The 19,702-nt window shown below is 46.4% G+C and overlaps 1 protein-coding gene across 4 annotated transcripts in view; it reads right to left on the bottom strand.

Annotated features, from left to right (window-relative positions):
- Positions 1–19,702, bottom strand: part of LOC137423756 (dihydropyrimidinase-related protein 2) — a 72,470-nt gene that overhangs the window by 17,500 nt on the left and 35,268 nt on the right. For all 4 annotated transcript variants that reach the window (XM_068111235.2, XM_068111234.2, XM_068111236.2 and 1 more), the window contains exons 8-10: positions 10,372–10,492; positions 2,106–2,262; positions 93–234 (exon numbers count right to left, since the gene is read on the bottom strand). In XM_068111235.2, coding sequence (XP_067967336.1) covers positions 93–234; positions 2,106–2,262; positions 10,372–10,492 — 420 coding nt within the window. The remainder of the gene's footprint in view (positions 1–92; positions 235–2,105; positions 2,263–10,371; positions 10,493–19,702) is intronic.

Consider the following 19,702-nt stretch of genomic DNA (forward strand, 5'->3'; position numbering starts at 1 on the left):
CTTCCCTTTGCCATATTAAGACGTGCTAGTGGGAGTGTTTAAGAAAGCAGAGAACACGTGCACAGAGGAACTCGCACACCCACGAAACCTACCACAGCTCGGTCCCAGATAATGCTCATTCGCTCCTCAATGCCGTTGGTACCCTCAGGAATGAGAGTGAAGTTGTCTTTTCCCAAAGCTTTCTGGGCTGTGCTGAATGTGCAGTGAGCGCTTCCTGTGACATGCAAATCACCGCTGGAAAGGGTTGAGGAGAGAAGAAAATATATAAACTACTGGGTGTGTGTGTGTGTGTGTGTGTGTGTGTACGTGTGTTTGTATGTGTGTGTATGTGTGTGTATATGTGCGTGTGTATGTGCGTGTATATGTGCGTGTATGTGTATGTGTGTGTGTGTGTATGTGTGTGTATATGTGTGTTTGTATGTGTGTGTGTGTGTGTGTATATGTGTGTGTGTGTATGTGTATGTGTGTGTGTGTATATGTGTGTTTGTATGTGTGTGTGTGTGTATGTGTACGTGTGTGTATGTGTACGTGTGTGTGTTTGTGAGTGTGTTTGCATGTATGTGTGTGTTTGTGTTTGTATGTGTGTGCTTGTGTGTATTTGTATGTGTGTGTGCATTTGTGTGTGTGTATGTGTGTGTGTGTGTGTGTGTGTTTGTATGTGTGTGTGTGTGTGTGTGTGTGTATGTGTGTATGTGTGTGTGCATTTGGTGTGTGTGTATGTGTGTGTGTGTGTGTGTGTGTATGTGTACGTGTGTGTTTGTGAGTGTGTTTGTATGTATGTGTGTGTTTGTATGTGTGTGCTTGTGTGTATTTGTATGTGTGTGTGCATTTGTGTGTGTGTGTGTGTTTGTATGTGTGTGTGTGTTTGTATGTGTGTGTGTGTTTGTGTGTGTGTGTGTGTGTGTGTGTGTGTGTGTGTGTGTGTATGTGTGTGTATGTGTGTGTATGTGTGTGTGTTTGTATGTGTGTGTGTGTTTGTATGTGTGTGTGTGTGTGTGTGTGTGTGTATGTGTGTGGAGGAGGGGGGAGGGTGGTTGAGAGCGTGTGCGTGTGGGGTGGAGGAGGGACGGGGAGAGGGAGGATGTTTGAGAGTGTGTGTGTGTGTGTGTATGTGTGTGTGTGTGTGTGTGTGTGTATGTGTGTGTGTGTGGAGGAGGGGGGAGGGTGGTTGAGAGCGTGTGGGGCGGAGGAGAGACGGGGAGAGGAAGGGTGGTTGAGAGTGTGTGTGTGTGTGTGTGTGTGTGTGTGTGTGTGAGGGAGGGAGTGTGAGAGAGTGTTTGTGTGTGTGTGTGGGAGGGGGGGGGAGGTGGGTGGGAGAGAGAGAGAGGGAGGGTGGGTGGGAGAGAGGGAGGGTGGTTGAGAGTGTGTGGTGTGTATGTGCGGGTGTGTGTGTGTATGTGAGGGAGGGACGGAGGGTGAGAGAGTGTATATGTGTGTGTGTGTGGGTGTGTGGGAGGGGGTGGGGGGTGAGAGAGTGTATGTGTGTGTGTGTGGGAGGGTGGCTGAGAGTGTGTGGTGTGTATGTGGGGATGTGTGTGTGTATGTGGGGGTGTGTGTGTGTATGTGGGGGTGTGTGTGTGGGTGGGGGGGGGGGGTGGGTGGGAGAGAGAGAGAGGGAGGGTGGGTGGGAGAGAGGGAGGGTGGTTGAGAGTGTGTGGTGTGTATGTGGGGGTGCGTGTGTGTATGTGAGGGAGGGACGGAGGGTGACAGAGTGTATATGTGTGTGTGTGGGTGTGTGGGAGGGGGTGGGGGGTGAGAGAGTGTATGTGTGTGTGTGTGTGTGGGTGTGTGGGAGGGGGTAGGGGTGAGAGAGTGTATATGTGTGTGTGTGTGGGTGTGTGGGAGGGGGTGGAGGGTGAGAGAGTGTATATGTGTGTGTGTGTGTGGGTGTGTGGGAGGGGGTGGGGGTGAGAGAGTGTATGTGTGTGTGTGTGGGAGGGGGGGCTGAGAGTGTGTGTTTTGGGAGTGTGTCCTGTACATATCCAGGTACTTATTGCACTCGTCTACAAACAATGTTTACCCTAAATAACCCTGATGCAGTACATAATGGGTATCAGTGTTCCTTAAAATTAAAATCACTGCCATGTTGCTGATGGGACATTAACCAAGCAAGGAGCGACGCAAGGTAGTCTGGGGTGGTGGGGTCCGGACTAAGTGGGGGCGAAGTCACGAAAGCTGCAGCTTTGGCCCAGTTCTTGCTCCAGTAGTGGGAACCGTCAGTGCCCAAGCTTGCTGTGATTGGCTCGCCAAACACCACCGTGCCTACGAGGGGTAAGGAACATCAGTATCCTGTGTGGGTACTCACAGGGACACGTAAATCCACCAGTGGTTAATGGAATGATGTACGAAACGAACAGCACGGAGCATTTTCTCAATAATACTCAGTAAAATTGCCAAAAACGAATATTAGAGTGAGAGTGTATATTATTGAGCATGTTTGGGGTCTTTTCCCAGAATACTTCAGTTATCGAAAACCTTTTGACTAGGTGTGTACCCCACTGAATTATATTTTCAGTTCAGTGGGGTACCCATTAACATACCATCAGGACCCCTGAACAAGTTACAAATTCCTGCCCTAACCAGCAGAGGGCATCAGCGACACAGCCATGCCCTCAGCCAATGATGCTATCCCACAGCCTTGAGCTGCACACAAATGCAGAAGAAGAAGACCACTGATGATATGTCACTTAAAGCATAAAACACAAAACCTTGTTAGTAATTAGACAAGCAATTGTGTTTACCTTGCATCAAATATATAAGGCTCTTTCTAACCACTGACAGACTGACTGATATTAATGTTCGGTACTTTCTGTGTGTCATCGCTGAAATTTGGCATGCCGACGGACATCGAAGCCGGTACACCAGGAAAAATCATAGAACCATAAAGGAAAGCATCCGTAAATTAAATTTATGTCAAAAAAAAACGTAAACCCCTCCGTAAAAGAACCCCCTCAAAATTGATATTTAACATTTGAAAAATTTATTTTCTATAACTGCTATAGCTGTAAACTGTGAACTGTGTGTAAAAACTGCAAACTGTGAAATAAACATGACGATACTGTCCGTAAAGGAAAAAAAAAGAAAAAGTGTCTGTAAATGAAATTTTACGTAAAAAATGTAAAAGTATCCGTTAAAAAAAACCTCAATCGATATCTAGCGTTTTTTCAAAAGGGTAATTTCTATAACTGTAAAGTGTGAAATAAACATGACAATAATGTCTGTAAAAGAAAATAAGAAAAGTGTCCGTAAATGAAAATTTACGTAAAAAATGTAAAAGCGTCTGTTTATAAAAACCTCAATCGATATCTGGCGTTTGAAAAGTGCAATTTCTATAACTGTAAACTGTGAAATAAAAATGAAAATTTACATTAAAAACGTAAACGCATCCATTGGAAAAAAAAACCTCAATCGATATCTAGCATTTTTTGAAAAGTGTAATTTCTATAACTGTAAAGTGTGAAATAAACATGACAATAATGTCTGTAAAGAAAAATAAGAAAAGTGTCCGTAAATGAAAATTTACGTAAAAAACGTAAAAGCGTCTGTTTATAAAAACCTCAATCGATATCTAGCGTTTGAAAAGTGCAATTTCTATAACTGTAAACTGTGAAATAAAAATGAAAATTTACATTAAAAACGTAAACGCATCCATTGGAAAAAAAACCTCAATCAATATCTAGCATTTTTTGAAAAGTGTAATTTCTATAACTGTAAAGTGTGAAATAAACATGACAATAATGTCTGTAAAGGAAAAAAAGAAAAAGTGTCCATAAATGAAATTTTATGTAAAAAATGTAAAAGCATCCGTTAAAAAAAACCTCAATCTATATCTAGCATTTTTTCAAAAGTGTAATTTCTATAACTGTAAAGTGTGAAATAAACACGACAATAATGTCCGTAAAGGAAAAAAAAAGAAAAAGTGTCCGTAAATGAAAATTTACGTAAAAAACGTAAAAGCATCCGTTTAAAAAAAACCTGTCGATATCTAGCGTTTGAAAAGTGTAATTTATATAACTGTAAACTGTTAAATAAAAATGAAAATTTACATTAAAAACGTAAACGCATCCATTGGAAAAAAAAACCTCAATCGATATCTAGCATTTTTTGAAAAGTGTAATTTCTATAACTGTAAAGTGTGAAATAAACATGACAATAATGTCTGTAAAGAAAAATAAGAAAAGTGTCCGTAAATGAAAATTTACGTAAAAAACGTAAAAGCGTCTGTTTATAAAAACCTCAATCGATATCTAGCGTTTGAAAAGTGCAATTTCTATAACTGTAAACTGTGAAATAAAAATGAAAATTTACATTAAAAACGTAAACGCATCCATTGGAAAAAAAACCTCAATCAATATCTAGCATTTTTTGAAAAGTGTAATTTCTATAACTGTAAAGTGTGAAATAAACATGACAATAATGTCTGTAAAGGAAAAAAAGAAAAGTGTCCGTAAATGAAAATTTACGTAAAAAACGTAAAAGCGTCTGTTTATAAAAACCTCAATCGATATCTAGCGTTTGAAAAGTGCAATTTCTATAACTGTAAACTGTGAAATAAAAATGAAAATTTACATTAAAAACGTAAACGCATCCATTGGAAAAAAAACCTCAATCAATATCTAGCATTTTTTGAAAAGTGTAATTTCTATAACTGTAAAGTGTGAAATAAACATGACAATAATGTCTGTAAAGGAAAAAAAGAAAAAGTGTCCATAAATGAAATTTTATGTAAAAAATGTAAAAGCATCCGTTAAAAAAAACCTCAATCTATATCTAGCATTTTTTCAAAAGTGTAATTTCTATAACTGTAAAGTGTGAAATAAACACGACAATAATGTCCGTAAAGGAAAAAAAAAGAAAAAGTGTCCGTAAATGAAAATTTACGTAAAAAACGTAAAAGCATCCGTTTAAAAAAAACCTGTCGATATCTAGCGTTTGAAAAGTGTAATTTATATAACTGTAAACTGTTAAATAAAAATGAAAATTTGCGTTAAAAAACGTAAACGCGTCCGTAAAAAACAAAAAACCCGATATCCAGCAGGAGGTTGGTGATGCTTGCCTGTAATCATAAAGCTTCTATTGATGATTGTTTACACTTATTGTTTATATGGTGTAAGCATACCCCACTAGTATGTACATATATAACCTTTCACGTTGAAAAGGCAGAAGCTTCAGAATTGTTGAAGAACCCAAACAGAAATTGCACCTCTACAGCAGTTTATTAGACGTGGCGAAATATAATCGCCAACAAATTATCTTATCAACGATATATTTACTCAAAATCTGCATTGCACAACCCATGCCAGAGCATTGATCCACCCTTTATCTTCGGAGATGAAAGGGTGGCGGAGATTCAATGTGCTGCAGGTGCATCAAAGTGCTTGGCATCGTTGGAGCCGACAATGGAGTCTCGACTCAAAATGGCTGATTCAGCCAAGTTGATCAAAAGGGTGCGCAGATGTATGTAACGGTTCGCAGGACAGGTAATCCTTCAGGGAGTGTAAGGAGCCTTTCACTGAACCCTGTTACAAGCACACCCCACCTGTGAAGCTTGTATTTATGAATAATTAAATGATTTGCAGAATTGGAAGTGCTGTAGCCTCGAGCAACACGCGTAGAAGCAAAACAGCTGCAAAAACATTTTCAGTGCAGTATCGTTATCGTTTTCCCCTTCATATTTGAAATCTAACTCCAACTGACCGACATTTCAGAAAGCAGAAAATCTCATTTTGGTAACGGGATTGCCTCTGAGCTGTATGATTTTGAGTTTGATGCTGAACGAAATTGCATCAAACTAAAAGCACCATCTGGTACAGTGGCAGCTCGGTTTCTTGCGGGAGCATATCATCCTTTGGACGGACCGGTTATTGGTCCAACTGTCCCATCTGCAAGGCAAATGTTAAATGTCTCGTGGTGTCTTTATAATATAGGCTGAAGGTCTTGGTGCAGCTGGATAACAGAAGTATGAAATGGGGGTGGAGGGCATCAGGTGGACATGCAGCCAAAACAGCGCAATACAGAATGGTAAAAGGAGTATTGTTGTAAAAACCAGAGTTACAACATTGTCTCCAGAAGTGTGAGTTTAATTCTGAATCGATCTCTAGCAATACCTGTAAGAAAACCAACAAGCATTATATCAATATTCAGCATTCATAGGAATCAGTAATGGATCCGCAAACTAGAACAAGCAAGCCTGGAACAAAAACCAATACGCACCATCTAAGTATGCACAACATTACACACAGATAAATGTCTCAGGAATAATCGTAGCGCTGCCTGTCTGAGTTCTTATAACTGGCGCGCAGTGGACAGAGGCCGAATGACACCTGGGTTCAACTTAGATACAATTTCATTACAAGTATGGTTGGGGAAGTTGGTGGGTTCACGAGAGGGTTGGGCCTCTGCAACAACCTGACGAGCTACCTTTGAGTTGTTGTTGTATAGCCCCGGACAGTTCTCTTGAAGCACAAAGACAGCCGATCAATCTCCCAGGAACGACCCTGAGATCTCCTACATCCAGGATGGTGTACCACCGTTTTCACGAAGTTAGGGCCACGACAGAGTTAGAGAGAAAGACAGAAGAGCCTGGTGTTGGCTTAGCGGTTAGGGTGCCGGCTTGGGATCCTAGGATCCTGGGTTTTATCCCGGTCGATCGCTGAATTGATGCCAGGGGGGACTGACTCAGCCTGTCATCCCTTTGAGGTCGGCAAATTGAGCACCAGTTCACTGGTAATTCCCTGTGTGTCGCAAGAGGCGACCAACAAGGTTGGCGGCAGAAGGGCATCCGGCCGTAAAACATTCCCCTCTCCCGCCTCTGGAACAAACTCCCCCACTCTCCTCAATCCCACTCCTCCCTCCAGGTCTTTAAAACAGCTGTTCACCACCATCTCTTATCTTCCCCCATCCCAAACCTTGATCTTTTCTACCCGCGCTAATTCACCCCAGATCCACTTTTTTGAAAAACCAACTTCTTTCCTGGAAGTCCGAGCAGTGTCCATGTGCTTTATACTTCTCCCACCCCGCCCCCCTTCCCACGCCTCCTCCCCCCAAACCCCGTCCCTCCCACAGATCTCTCGATGTCCCTGCTCTCAAATGTTGTGTTTGTGTGCTTCCCCCTCTCTCCCCATCTTGTCTACCGCTCCCCTTATTATATGTTTTATGTGTCTGATTTTTTGTGGGATTAATGTTGGCTCTTTCACGAGCCTCGATGTTGTATTCAAAAAAAAAAAAAGAGACAGAGACAAGAGGGAAAGGGCTGGTCCATAGGGACTGACAGCAGGGAAGAATGGGGAAGATTTAACCTCGACTTGCATTGGGCGGTACAACCACCACGAAGAGGCATCCCCGATAGTTGCTCCTGCCAATGAGTTGTCTCATCCGGTCTAGGTTCAATAGGGCGCTACATCATGAAGCGTGTCATCCCTCGGATGGACGTCAAGCAAGTCTCTGGTAGCATTAGTTGGTGGACGATAAAAGATCCCTCGGTATCTTTCGATGAAGAGTAGATGAGCTGACATGACCCTGAGCAACCTCCAAAATCCTGCCCTAATCATCAGCAGAAAAAGCTGGGTCAGCTCAAACCAATTCCTGCCCAAAAGGGGCACTGCATCAGCAGCAACAATGTCCCCAACACAATGGTGCACGCGGTGGGCTGTACTCGTCACCGGCACCTGCTGCATACAAACCTTATACAATCGAGCGAACCAAGTTGGGGCATGAACAACGACAAGAAAAACTAGTAAATTAATCTCGGTTCAACAAACTTGCAGTTCCAGAACAAAATGACGACAAAGAACCCTGATAGCAAGCTGCCATTGATTCAATATCGACAGAAGGCCGATAACGTTGAAGGGAATCACAAATGGCTAATGCAATCGAAGCCGGCAGCAAATTATATAATTCTGCACCGTGAACCCAATGTGGAGACAAGATTGAAGGGCCTTAGGATAACAACAGAAGCACCAAGCAGTCGGGTGAGCTTCCATGCCACTGAAGGAATCTTCTTAATCCCAACAGGTAGCCAGTAAGCACTTTGATTCCCAAGGAGCCTTCCATGCAATTGGGGTCCAGGCCCTTTCAAAGAATGGCAAAGGAGAAATCTTCGCTCAAGAGGTCATGCAAAGAGAGACGGCCAGTTTGACTTCCACGTTGCTTTCCTTCCAACGGACTTGCTTGTAATGAACATCTCCCATGAACGACATTGAGCAGGTAAAACATCATACAATGGACAGGTTACATCACCTCTCGATGGACCCACCTCAGGCCGCCCTCCTCCCCCAACCTACTGAGAAAAGTACAAATAAGTACCAGCAAGGTACACACAGTGCGCCTATCTCGTGCACAAGTGTTTATCTCTGGTATCAAGTCAAAGTTTGCTTGGAACAGTCGGAGGGACAATGGAGTAGATCGTGGCCTTACTGCTTACGATGCACAGTGAATGATGGTGTGGAATGTTTACTGGAAAGGCAAACTTAGTGGAAAGCCATGACCATGGTGGGGGCCTATGGTTTCCGTTTCCGGTGTGTCCGAGTGCACATGTGTGAGTGGAAGTCGTATGAAAAGGGTGAGGCATCTTTGGTGTTTTGCCCAAGCTGTAGCCACCGTTTACAACCTCCAAAACCTTGCCCAAATCATCAGCAGAAATAGCTGGGTCAGCTCAAACCAATTCCTGCGGAAAAAGCGGAAGTCATATGAAAAGGGTGAGGCATCTTTGGTGTTTTGCACAAGCTGTAGCCACTGTTTACAACCTCCAAAACCCTGCCCAGAGAGAGATCAGCAAAAAAGGCTGGGTCAGCTCAAACCAATTCCTGTGGAAAAAGCGGAAGCTGTAGCACCGTTTATGAGAGAGAGAGAGAGACAGAGACAGAGAGAGAGAGAGAGAGAGAGAGAGAGAGACAGAGAGAGACAGAGAGAGAGAGAGAGAGAGAGAGAGAGAGAGAGAGAGAGAGAGAGAGAGAGAGAGAGAGAGAGACAGAGAGAGACAGAGAGAGAGAGAGAGAGAGAGAGAGAGAGACAGAGAGAGAGAGAGAGACAGAGACAGAGAGAGAGAGAGACAGAGAGAGACAGAGAGAGACAGAGAGAGAGAGAGACAGAGAGAGAGACAGAGAGAGAGAGAGAGACAGAGATAGAGACAGAGAGACAGACAGACAGAGAGAGAGACAGAGACAGAGAGAGAGGGAGAGAGAGAGACAGAGAGAGAGAGAGAGAGAGAGAGAGAGAGAGAGATAGAGAGATAGAGAGAAAGAGAGATAGAGAGATAGAGAGATAGAGAGAGAGAGAGAGAGAGAGAGAGAGACAGAGAGAGAGAGAGAGAGAGAGAGAGACAGAGAGAGAGAGAGAGAGAGAGAGAGAGATAGATAGAGAGAAAGAGAGATAGAGAGATAGAGAGATAGAGAGATAGAGAGATAGAGAGAGAGAGAGAGAGAGAGAGAGAGAGAGAGAGAGAGAGAGACAGAGAGAGACAGAGAGAGACACAGAGAGACACAGAGAGAGACACAGAGAGAGAGACAGAGAGAGACAGAGAAGAGGGAAAGGGCCGGTCCATAGGGGGATTGATTGGCATTCTGACCTTGACTGCGCTGCCCTGACGGATCTGGGCAGCAGGGAAGAAATGGGGCAGATTTGGCCCCCGACTTGCATTGGGGTGTATAACCACCGTGAAGAGGCATTCCCGATAGTTGTAGTGCCAAGTGTTGGGAAGCATGGTGGCCAATCCATAAACTCCAAACACAGCTTAGCTGTACTTTCCCAACATCTGCATTGATTGGTACCACACCTTCTAACATACCCACCATGATTGGTACACTCTTTCACCACCTTCAAATGGACCAGGTGGAACTAACACCATGAGAGGAATTTTCACGTTATAGCTCACTCACCCTATGCTGAACCACCGTGGAGGTTGCAACAATCTTCTGCCATGTTACATTACCTCTGGTGTTTTTACCCCAAGACACATCAAATTTGTTTTACCCCCAGATCCTTTTCCAGGTCCTTTTCCTTTTCCTTTTTTCCTTTTCCTTTTGTCCTTTTCTTTTTTTCCCCTTTTCCTTTTCCTTCTTTCCTCTTTCCTTTTTTCCTTTTCCTTTTTTTTTTTTTCCCCAGAATTTCCTTTTTTACCCCCAGATCCTTTTCTTCTTCAATCTCATCTTCATTTTTGATGCTTCTTTTTGACTCATAATGATTTTGTGTCTAATCTTTTTCTACCATGGTACAGGACAGGAAGCTGAATTGAGTAACCTGGGCAAAATAGCTTTTGTTCTTACAGATTAAAAAATGCAGAAATCCTGATCAACAATTACAAGCGAGACGGAACCTTCAAACGACCATCGACCAATAGCTGTGCTCACCTCTGAAAAATGAAGTCTATCTCACCTTTCTTTCGAGACATTGCGATGACGTCAGCGGCACTCTTACTCATCACCTTGGTGATGTACAATGGACAGTTTGTCTGATTGGCGAGTGTGATCGCTCGGTTCACTGCCTCAGCTTCGACCTGCAACCGAGCACAGAACCACAACCATATATAGTTCATCCATCAGCACAACCCTAACCCGACCCCACTCTACCCCAGAACCACAACCATATATAGTTCATCCATCAGCACAACCCTAACCCGACCCCACTCTACCCCAGAACCACAACCATATGTACTTCATCCATCAGCACAACCCTAACCCGACCCCACTCTACCCCAGAACCACAACCATATGTATTTCATCCATCAGCACAACCCTAACCCGACCCCACTCTACCCCAGAACCACAACCATATATACTTCATCCATCAGCACAACCCTAACCCGACCCCACTCTACCCCAGAACCACAACCATATGTACTTCATCCATCAGCACAACCCTAACCCGACCCCACTCTACCCCAGAACCACAACCATATATACTTCATCCATTAGCACAACCCTAACCCGACCCCACCCTACCCCAGAACCACAACCATATATACTTCATCCATTAGCACAACCCTAACCCGACCCCACTCTACCCCAGAACCACAACCATATGTACTTCATCCATCAGTACAACCCTAACCCGACCCCACTCTCCCCCAGAACCACAACCATATATACTTCATCCATCAGTACAACCCTAACCCGACCCCACTCTCCCCCAGAACCACAACCATATATACTTCATCCATCAGTACAACCCTAACCCGACCCCACTCTCCCCCAGAACCACAACCATATATACTTCATCCATCAGTACAACCATAACCCTACCCTAGCCCACCTGTAACCGAGCACAGAACCACAACCATATATACTTCATCCATCAGCACAACCCTAACCCTACCCTAGCCCACCTGTAACCGAGCACAGAACCACAACCATATATACTTCATCCATCAGCACAACCCTATCCCGACCCCACTCTACCCCAGAACCACAACCATATATAGTTCATCCATCAGCACAACACTAACGCTAACACTTAAAGGTGCCCCAAGTCTAAATATTCCATTTCTCTCCAAATGTCTCCCATTCTTTCATTTTCTTGTCCATACATATTGCACACGATGACGATATAGGAAAGTCAACTCCGACCCTGTTAGAATTTGCCTGACTGATCGGCAGCATTATATCAATTGTTAACCGTATTTTAAAAACCTTGAAGAACATATCGTGTTGTCCCAGGTGATGATGCCCTGCACATTCAGTATTATCTAATGGACGTTAATAGCCAGTGAAATGTGCTGTGCTTGGATTCTGAGAAACTATCGATTCCTTTCTACATTATGTGGGTCGTGGTGGCTCTGGGGGATAAACCTTAATGGACATTTCATGTCTACAATGCACAAGCAAAGAACGACAGTGCGTATAAAAAAAAAGGTAATCCGAATTCAAGGGGTTAATATGCAAAGGTTATTTATTTTGACAATTTACATGTGGTTTACAAATTAAGAGGAGATCCTCAGCTTTCCATTGATACTGTTGCGGATATGAGGATGGCATTTTTTTTATTGTATTGTATTGGAAATTGTTGTGTAACATTGTTGGATATGGCCCCTCCTGCCTCCAGAGTTGTGTAAAGATAAAAAAGGGCGTCTCGGTAGTTAATTCCATAAACACCACATTGCAGGACACGATAAAAACCCTTGTTCAGTAGCTTATATCTTATTATGTGTTTTAGAGTAAGGCCTTGTCTTCCATTAGAATGACACTCCATTGCACCAAGTGAAAGAGATAGATTCCCTTCATTCCCATTCCCAAAAACCTCCATTTCCCCCTTTCGTCATTGCCAAGCCTCGATTGGCAATTACATCCCCTCCAAAGCTGCCATTGGCCACGAGGCAGGGTTGGGGAAGAAAGGCGGGTCCCCACCTCGTCAGAGAGGGGAGGAGTGAGTAAGCCCCACTCAACCAACCACAAACAAGGGGTTGGACTTCGAGAGGGTGTGGCAAGAATGATCAAGGAGGTTCGAAAAGGTTGAGGGGCGGGGCCTATATAACCCGCTGCGGGACGTTCCCCAAGCAGATGAGTTCTGAGTCTGAAAAGAGACGACCTTCAGAGAGACAAGTGCGCAAGGAGAGAAAGACGCGTCAGACGATTTGGGAGAAAGAAGGGGAGGACCCAAAAGAGCCCGAGACGTGGAGCGACAACCAGCCCCGGCCGCGTGCAGCGAGATACGCGTGCCGCCGTCGCCCTGCTCGCTCCCAGCCTGACGAGGCCCGGCTTGCTGTGCGCCCTGCCAAGCCTTCCAGCTTGTGGTCCGAGCTGAACATTCCTCCTTCCAGCCAATCCACTCTGCAATTCCCCGCGTGAGTCTGTGTCTTCGTTTGTTCTGTCCTGGGTATTAATTAAGCCTGTTAGGTAAGCTAGTCATTTGCACTGTGTCACCTGCGTCTCATGTCCCCTGTAAATAATCGTGACTGCTCTTTTTGCTTATGTGTGTAAATAATAATAAACCCCGTTACTCTTCTGTACGTCTTCTTCTTCCTCTTTGCATTCGTCGTCTTAGTCTTTTCCCGATTGAATAGCGGTGGCGCGATACGGCCAACGTCTGGGTGAATCGGGTGAGTCGGGGAACAACTGTTCGGCCGCGTGTTCGGCCGCGGTTACCTCCGCTCGGTAAAAGTAACATCTAATCCGCGGACCGTAACAATTGGTAGTCAGGAGTTGGGATTCGAACCTGGGACTAAATTTATTTAGCCCAAATTTTGGAACACCAATTGTACTATTGGCGTAACAATTGGTGTCGGGGAGTGAGATACGAGGCCCGAACCAAATTTTTAAAACAGCTAGAAAAAAAAAATTTGGTCAAAATTTGGAGTAGCCGAAATTTGCTTTTGTTTTACAAAAACCCGAATTTTTAAATCGCGCCATGGCTGGTCAAGGCGACGGGATGCCGGTGGGAGAGATAGAGATAGATGGGTAGAATCGACCCAGGACCTCGGGGAAATGTATGTGGATGAAAGAGAGGAGGAGAACATTGGCAATGAGGTTGAGGAGGTATCAGGCGCACAAAATGGCGTCCTCGCGCACGTGGGTGTAGCGGCACCAAATTTTGCCGCGCCCGCGACCGTAGCAGCGCCACCGGTGGATTTGAACCTTTTTATGATACAAATGAAGGCCCTTATGGAGAAGAATAGTGAGCAAATGGGGAACCGGATGGATGCTCAGAGTGAGTGATTGGAAGCCAAAATGGGTGAGCAAATAAGGGACGAAGCGAGGGCTCAGAGTGAGCAATTGGGGGTAATGAGGGACGAAGCGAGGGCTCAGAGTGAGCAATTGGGGGTAATGAGGGACGAAGCGAGGGGTACCGGTGAGGGGTTAGACAACGGGATAAAAGAGGTAAAGAATGGGTTAACGGGGGTGGAAAATAGAATGGCTGCCCAGGAGAATCAGATAAAGGGGGTGAAAAATAGGTTAATGGGGCTAGAAAATAGGATGGAAGACAAATTGCGGGCAATAGGGGAGCAATCCGCCCGGGAAATCGAACAGATGGGGAACCAGATAGAGGAGGTGAAAATCGGGTTAGAAAGTAAATTGGATGCTCAGAGGGATGAATTGGGACAGATGAGGGTGGCATCTACAAAAGAGATGGAGGAGATGAAAGAGGAGATACGACGAGGTGTAAGTGAGGAGGTCTCGGGGGTACGCGAGGAGGTAAAGCGAGGTGAAAAGCGTATGGAGAAAGAAGTGAGGAACAATATGGCTAGGTTACAGGGGGGCATAGAGGGTCTGACGAAGGGAGTAGAACAGCTGACGGTGGGACAGACGGAGTTAGTGGAGCAGGTTCAAAGGAACACTGCGGTACTAGGAGGGTTAAAAGCGACACAAAACGACATAAAAAATGACTTGATAGCGACACAGAGGCAATGTCAGATGGTACGTGAGGGACTGACAACGAGGTTGGACGAGGTGACAGAAGTAATGGAGACGAAGGACCGAGAGGTGAGGACGCACATAGAAACGGTCACGGTAGCCTTAGAGGACGAGATAGAGGAGACGCACCGGGAAATAAAAGAGGTGAAGCAAAAATTAGAGGAAGTGGAAGAAGAGGTGAGTGAAATTAAGAAGAGACGGACAGAAACTAAGAGAGAAATACAGGAGGAGGTGATGGAATATGTGCAAGGTCTGTGTTCATATCATGATGATGTGCTCGCTAACCAAATAAAGAGTTTGCAGGTGGCGAAGGAGGTGCAGAGACGAGGTGCCAAGGTGAGTGGCGATATACGTGGAAATGTACATGATGTGAGGAAAGCTTCAGTCGGCTTGGGGGTTGATGTGGACCCGGGTGTTCGTGAGAGGCCGTTGGTGAAGTGTGCGACAGGTCTGGTGTGCGAAAGAGGAGGTGGGCGAGAATGTCCGACTCTGGGGTGTGTGAGGAAAAAGTGCGCGCCGAGGAGTGAGTGTGCTGTCGAGATTGAGTCGGTCGTAGCGCGTGTGCGAGGGAGCACATGGAAGCGCGTAGTGAGGAGTGTTACAGAGGATGTAACGGAAGAGTGTACACCTGTGGGAGTGTTACGGAGGAAGTAACGGGAGAGTGTGCGCAAGAGGATGCGCGAGAAAGGTGTGTAACGGACGGGTGCATGGGGAAAGAGTGCGCTGTCAAAAGTAAGAAAGAATGCACACCTGTGGTGAGTGTTACAGAGGATGTAACGGGAGAGTGTGCGCGAGAAAGGTGTGTAACGGACAGGTGCATGAGGAAAGAGTGCGCTGTCGAGAGTAAGGGTGAGCGCGCTGTCAAGAGTGGTGGTGAAAGTAGTGAGAGTGACACGGAGCGTGAGTTGGTTGTGACAGGTGAGAGAGGAAGTACACCTGGAATGGAAGGAAGCACACCTGGAATGGTAGAGCGTGTGTGGGAATGCACGCTGGAATTGGTAGTGAGACACGTGGTTGGGTGTGCGAGTGAGAGTACACCTGTGGTTGTCACAGAGGAGGTGACCGAGGAGGGGGCGCGAAGAGGTGTGTTGGTGAGGTGTGCGAACGACGAATGTGTGCCAAGGTGTTCGGTGGTCAGGTGTGTGACCAAGTCTGTGAGCGGAATGAGTGTACCTGGGTGTGTAAGAGAAGGTGCAATGACGAGGAGCATGGGAACAGCTGGATGTATGAGCAAGGAACGGGCTGCGGGGTGTAAGCATGCAGGTGAGGCATCGACGGTAACCGGGTTAGCGGTTAGAACGACATATAGCCGAATCGGGCCCTCGGTGCGCGTCGGGCAGCTTCGCGTGCCGCGAGGACCAGCGGGGATCCGAACCACGGCGGGTTCGAAAGGACCGCCGTACGCGATCCACGCTGGGCATCGCTTTGAACGGCCGCGTCCGTGCTCCACTAGGCGGAGCGGGCAGCCCGATAGGAAGGGTCGTCATGGCGACCCCTTTTTGTTGAGACGTTCCGGCAGGTCGAGATCGGGCCATTGGACGGCTCTGTGCCGAGATGGTGCGTGGGATCTCGGCCCGGGTAAACCTCCTTCCCTGCACCGAATGTCGGACGCATCCAGCCGCCGGCACCAAACAACCCGCATTCATTGCTCGGCTTTACGAAGCCGGGCTGTGGAAGTGAATTGGCGCACCGAGAGGATCTAGAAAGTAGACTGTAATGATGAGGATAGTGGTCTGGACCCGAAATTAGAAAAACAAAATTTGATGATTGGCAAAGGATTGGCAGAGTGATGATTGGCAGAGGATTGGTAGAGTGATTGGCAAATTTTTGATTGGCTGAAATTTGGTGAGCAAAGTTGGTAGTGGGACGTCCCCGATGTGGTGGGATGGCCAATCCACCATCCCTCACAGCGGGGGGCAAAGGAGCACTAGTCTTATGGGGTTGATGGCAGTGAAAACTAGCCCGGGAGGGTTAGGATATATCGTGTGTAGGGATCTAGAGAGATGACATAAGGTAACGGTAAGATTAGGTAGTGACAATGACACCTGTAGTGGGGACGCAGGTAGTTTAGAGTGGATGATAATGACGAGGGAGCGCAATCGTTTAAAGGGACGACTGGGAAGCGCAAGTTTCAGAGGGGAGTAGTTAGATGAGATGATGCCGTGTGAGTGTTGGAGGTGTATTCGGAAGTGTATTGTGAAAAGTGTATGGTGAACAGGTGTGATTGAACAGGTGTGATTGCACAGGTGTGCAACTGAACAGGTGTGTGGAGCAGTGTATGAGTGAGTGAAGGTGATGGGTGTTGTGCTGACCAACTGGTCCAGGAAGAGGAGGAGGGTGCAGGTGGCACCAGGTATGCTTGCACAGGTGTGCAACCAACAGGTGTATGGAGAATGGTTGTGTGGAATACATGGAGTGTGGAATATATGGAGTATTGGAATGAATGGTCGTGGAGTGAGTATGGTGGAAACTATGGAGTGGAGTGGATGGTGCGAAGGTGTGAATGGGGGAAGAGTGGACCCCCATCACGAATACCCGGGGCGGGTAGTGTAAGTGTTAGGTAGAGGGTATTGGTAAATTTTTGTTGGATATTGGCATCTGTGGTGCGGGTGGAAGAATGGTGATTGGATGGGTGCATTAGTGTTGTGGAAATGGCTGGGCGTGTAGCCTGTTAGTGTGTGTAGTTGGTTTGGGCACTCCACCACTGTGAGGATGTCGGCCAGGTGAGGCCGCAGGTGGGCTCTGGGAGCCGGTAGAGTTGTTGTGGATGGGGCCCGAGGATCCGGAGGACGGACCCGGGTAGCCCAGTGCCAGAGGGCACCGAGTGGGGTGACAGAGCCAGGAGGGGCCTTCCCCAGTTAGATATATTAGGGTGAGGAGCTAGGTAAGCTCGGGTGGCAACTACAGTGGTGGAGGTGTGCAGGTGGGTAGACCTGCTGGGAGAGCTACATGTCACAGCCCAGAAATTGTGCAAGGGCACCGGGAGATGAATCGGGGGAGTGAGACCCCAAATTGAGAAGCACCACAGTTTGGTCAATGGGAATTGGTTTTTAGAACGCATAGTGTAAGTTGGCCAATGGATTGGCAGGGAGAGACCCCGGGTAGTGTAAAGTGTGTTAAAGTCATTTAGAAAGTAGTTAGGATGAAGTCTCCTCGCACCATCTGCATCCACTCACCTGAGATGACATACCTCCACACCATGCCAGGTTGTTTTTATTATTTTTAACTAGGGCATGCCCGTACTATATATATATCTAAAATTATATCCCCCCCCTCTATTTACATGAAATGGTTTGGTCCATTCGCAAAGCCAAAGCGAACGGCTTGCGAGTACGGTGACAATCCCCCCCCCTCTATTTACATGAAATGGTTTGGTCCAAAGCGAACGGCTTGCGAGTACGGTGACAATCCCCCCCCCCTCTATTTACATGAAATGGTTTGGTCCAAAGCGAACGGCTTGCGGAGTTTGGTAAAGAAATCGCCATAGCTCGGTAACTACTTGTCCGATTAATATGAAACCTTGAAAAGGCACATCCTCGGGTCCCCAGCAATATACCTGGCAAGTTTAAAGTATATCGGACCCGTGGTTGTCGAGAAACAGCGGTCACAGACACACAGACAAACACACACACACACACAGAGATTACTGGAATTATAGATAGACTAGGGCATGCCCGTACTATATATATATCTAAAATTATATCCCCCCCCCCTCTATTTACATGAAATGGTTTGGTCCATTCGCAAAGCCAAAGCGAACGGCTTGCGAGTACGGTGACAATCCCCCCCCTCTATTTACATGAAATGGTTTGGTCCAAAGCGAACGGCTTGCGAGTACGGTGACAATCCCCCCCCTCTATTTACATGAAATGGTTTGGTCCAAAGCGAACGGCTTGCGAGTACGGTGACAATCCCCCCCCCCCCCCTCTATTTACATGAAATGGTTTGGTCCAAAGCGAACGGCTTGCGGAGTTTGGTAAAGAAATCGCCATAGCGTGCACAAACGCGCAGGAAAGCGAAAGAATCGCAAATTAGTTTTAATTAGTTTTAAAACATAGTTTAACGCCAACATAGCGCCAACATAGTTTGCCAACGGGAAATAAATGAATACGCTCTCAAATGTGCCGTCCGAGGCAGAGTCTGTTCGCCACGTTCGGCACACGTGATAGCTCGCTGCTCTCTGATTGGTTGAATCGTTTTTTGGACATAGCTCGGTAACTACTTGTCCGATTAATATGAAACCTTGAAAAGGCACATCCTCAGGTCCCCAGCAATATACCTGGCAAGTTTCAAGTATATCGGACCCGTGGTTGTCGAGAAACAGTGGTCACAGACACACACACATACACACACACAGAGATTACTGGAATTATAGATAGATGGTGCAAATGTTTTGGATTGTGAGACGCATCATGACGTGGGTGTGACATTGTGCTTGATGTTCCATCTCTCCCTCCTTATGAGGATTGATGATGAATTGGGTGATGGCAAATTTTGAAGTAGAGGGATTGTGGAGACGAATTTGGTGTAGGGGAAATATGGGGAAAACGTGACAGTAGCGACGAATTTGTAATGTGTAGATTTTGTACATTTGGGGTAAGGGCAAGGGTAGTGTAGGTGACAGGGGGGGGTGACGTACGGTAGGGACGAGCTTTCTCACTTCGCTCTCCGTACGCATTTCGCCTTGCATTGCCTTGTTGATGTGTACCCTTGTGACCTTACCCCTTGCTCATCTGTCTTGTCCCCCTTTTGTCTCCCACATTACCTGTACGCCATTGGGCGCCGAGGGGAGCGTGCGTGAGGCCTCCATTGTGCGCCCGGAACTCCCAGAACCAGCTGTCTACATCGATGCACCACATTATGGACCACATGTCTGTGGCCGAGCACCACTGGTGGACCCCATGGGTTGGGGCCTGGCCCCTCTGCTGGAACCGGCCATGAGGGCCCGAAATCTTGCTGGCGGACCTTGGCCACAGGGCACCGATGCCCCACAGGTGAACCACACTAGTCAGCCCTGTGGGCCATAAATAAAATAAATAAAATGGACACATTTGGGCAAGTTTTATTGCAAATAGGCCGCCAGCAAAGAAAATGACAACAACTGGAAGAAATAATAATAGCCAGCAGAGGGAGCCGAAGAGCAAGAGATCACCTGCAGGGTTAGGGGTTGTTGTTTTTATTTTCATTGAACAATGGTGACTGCACCGATTGGTGCTTGGGGGGTGTATTGGTGCGGTTTTGGGTGCTTTCATGGTGCGTCGATGCAGAGTAGACTGTCTCCCCCCCCCCAGAAAGAACAATTACAGGTCCTGGGTTACGTTTTGTAAATAAAAGTAGCGTCAATTGTAAATAATGCTCCC

Source organism: Myxine glutinosa, chromosome 3 (genome assembly GCF_964187855.1).
Source record: "Myxine glutinosa chromosome 3, kmMyxGlut1.1, whole genome shotgun sequence".
NCBI lineage: Eukaryota > Metazoa > Chordata > Myxini > Myxiniformes > Myxinidae > Myxine > Myxine glutinosa.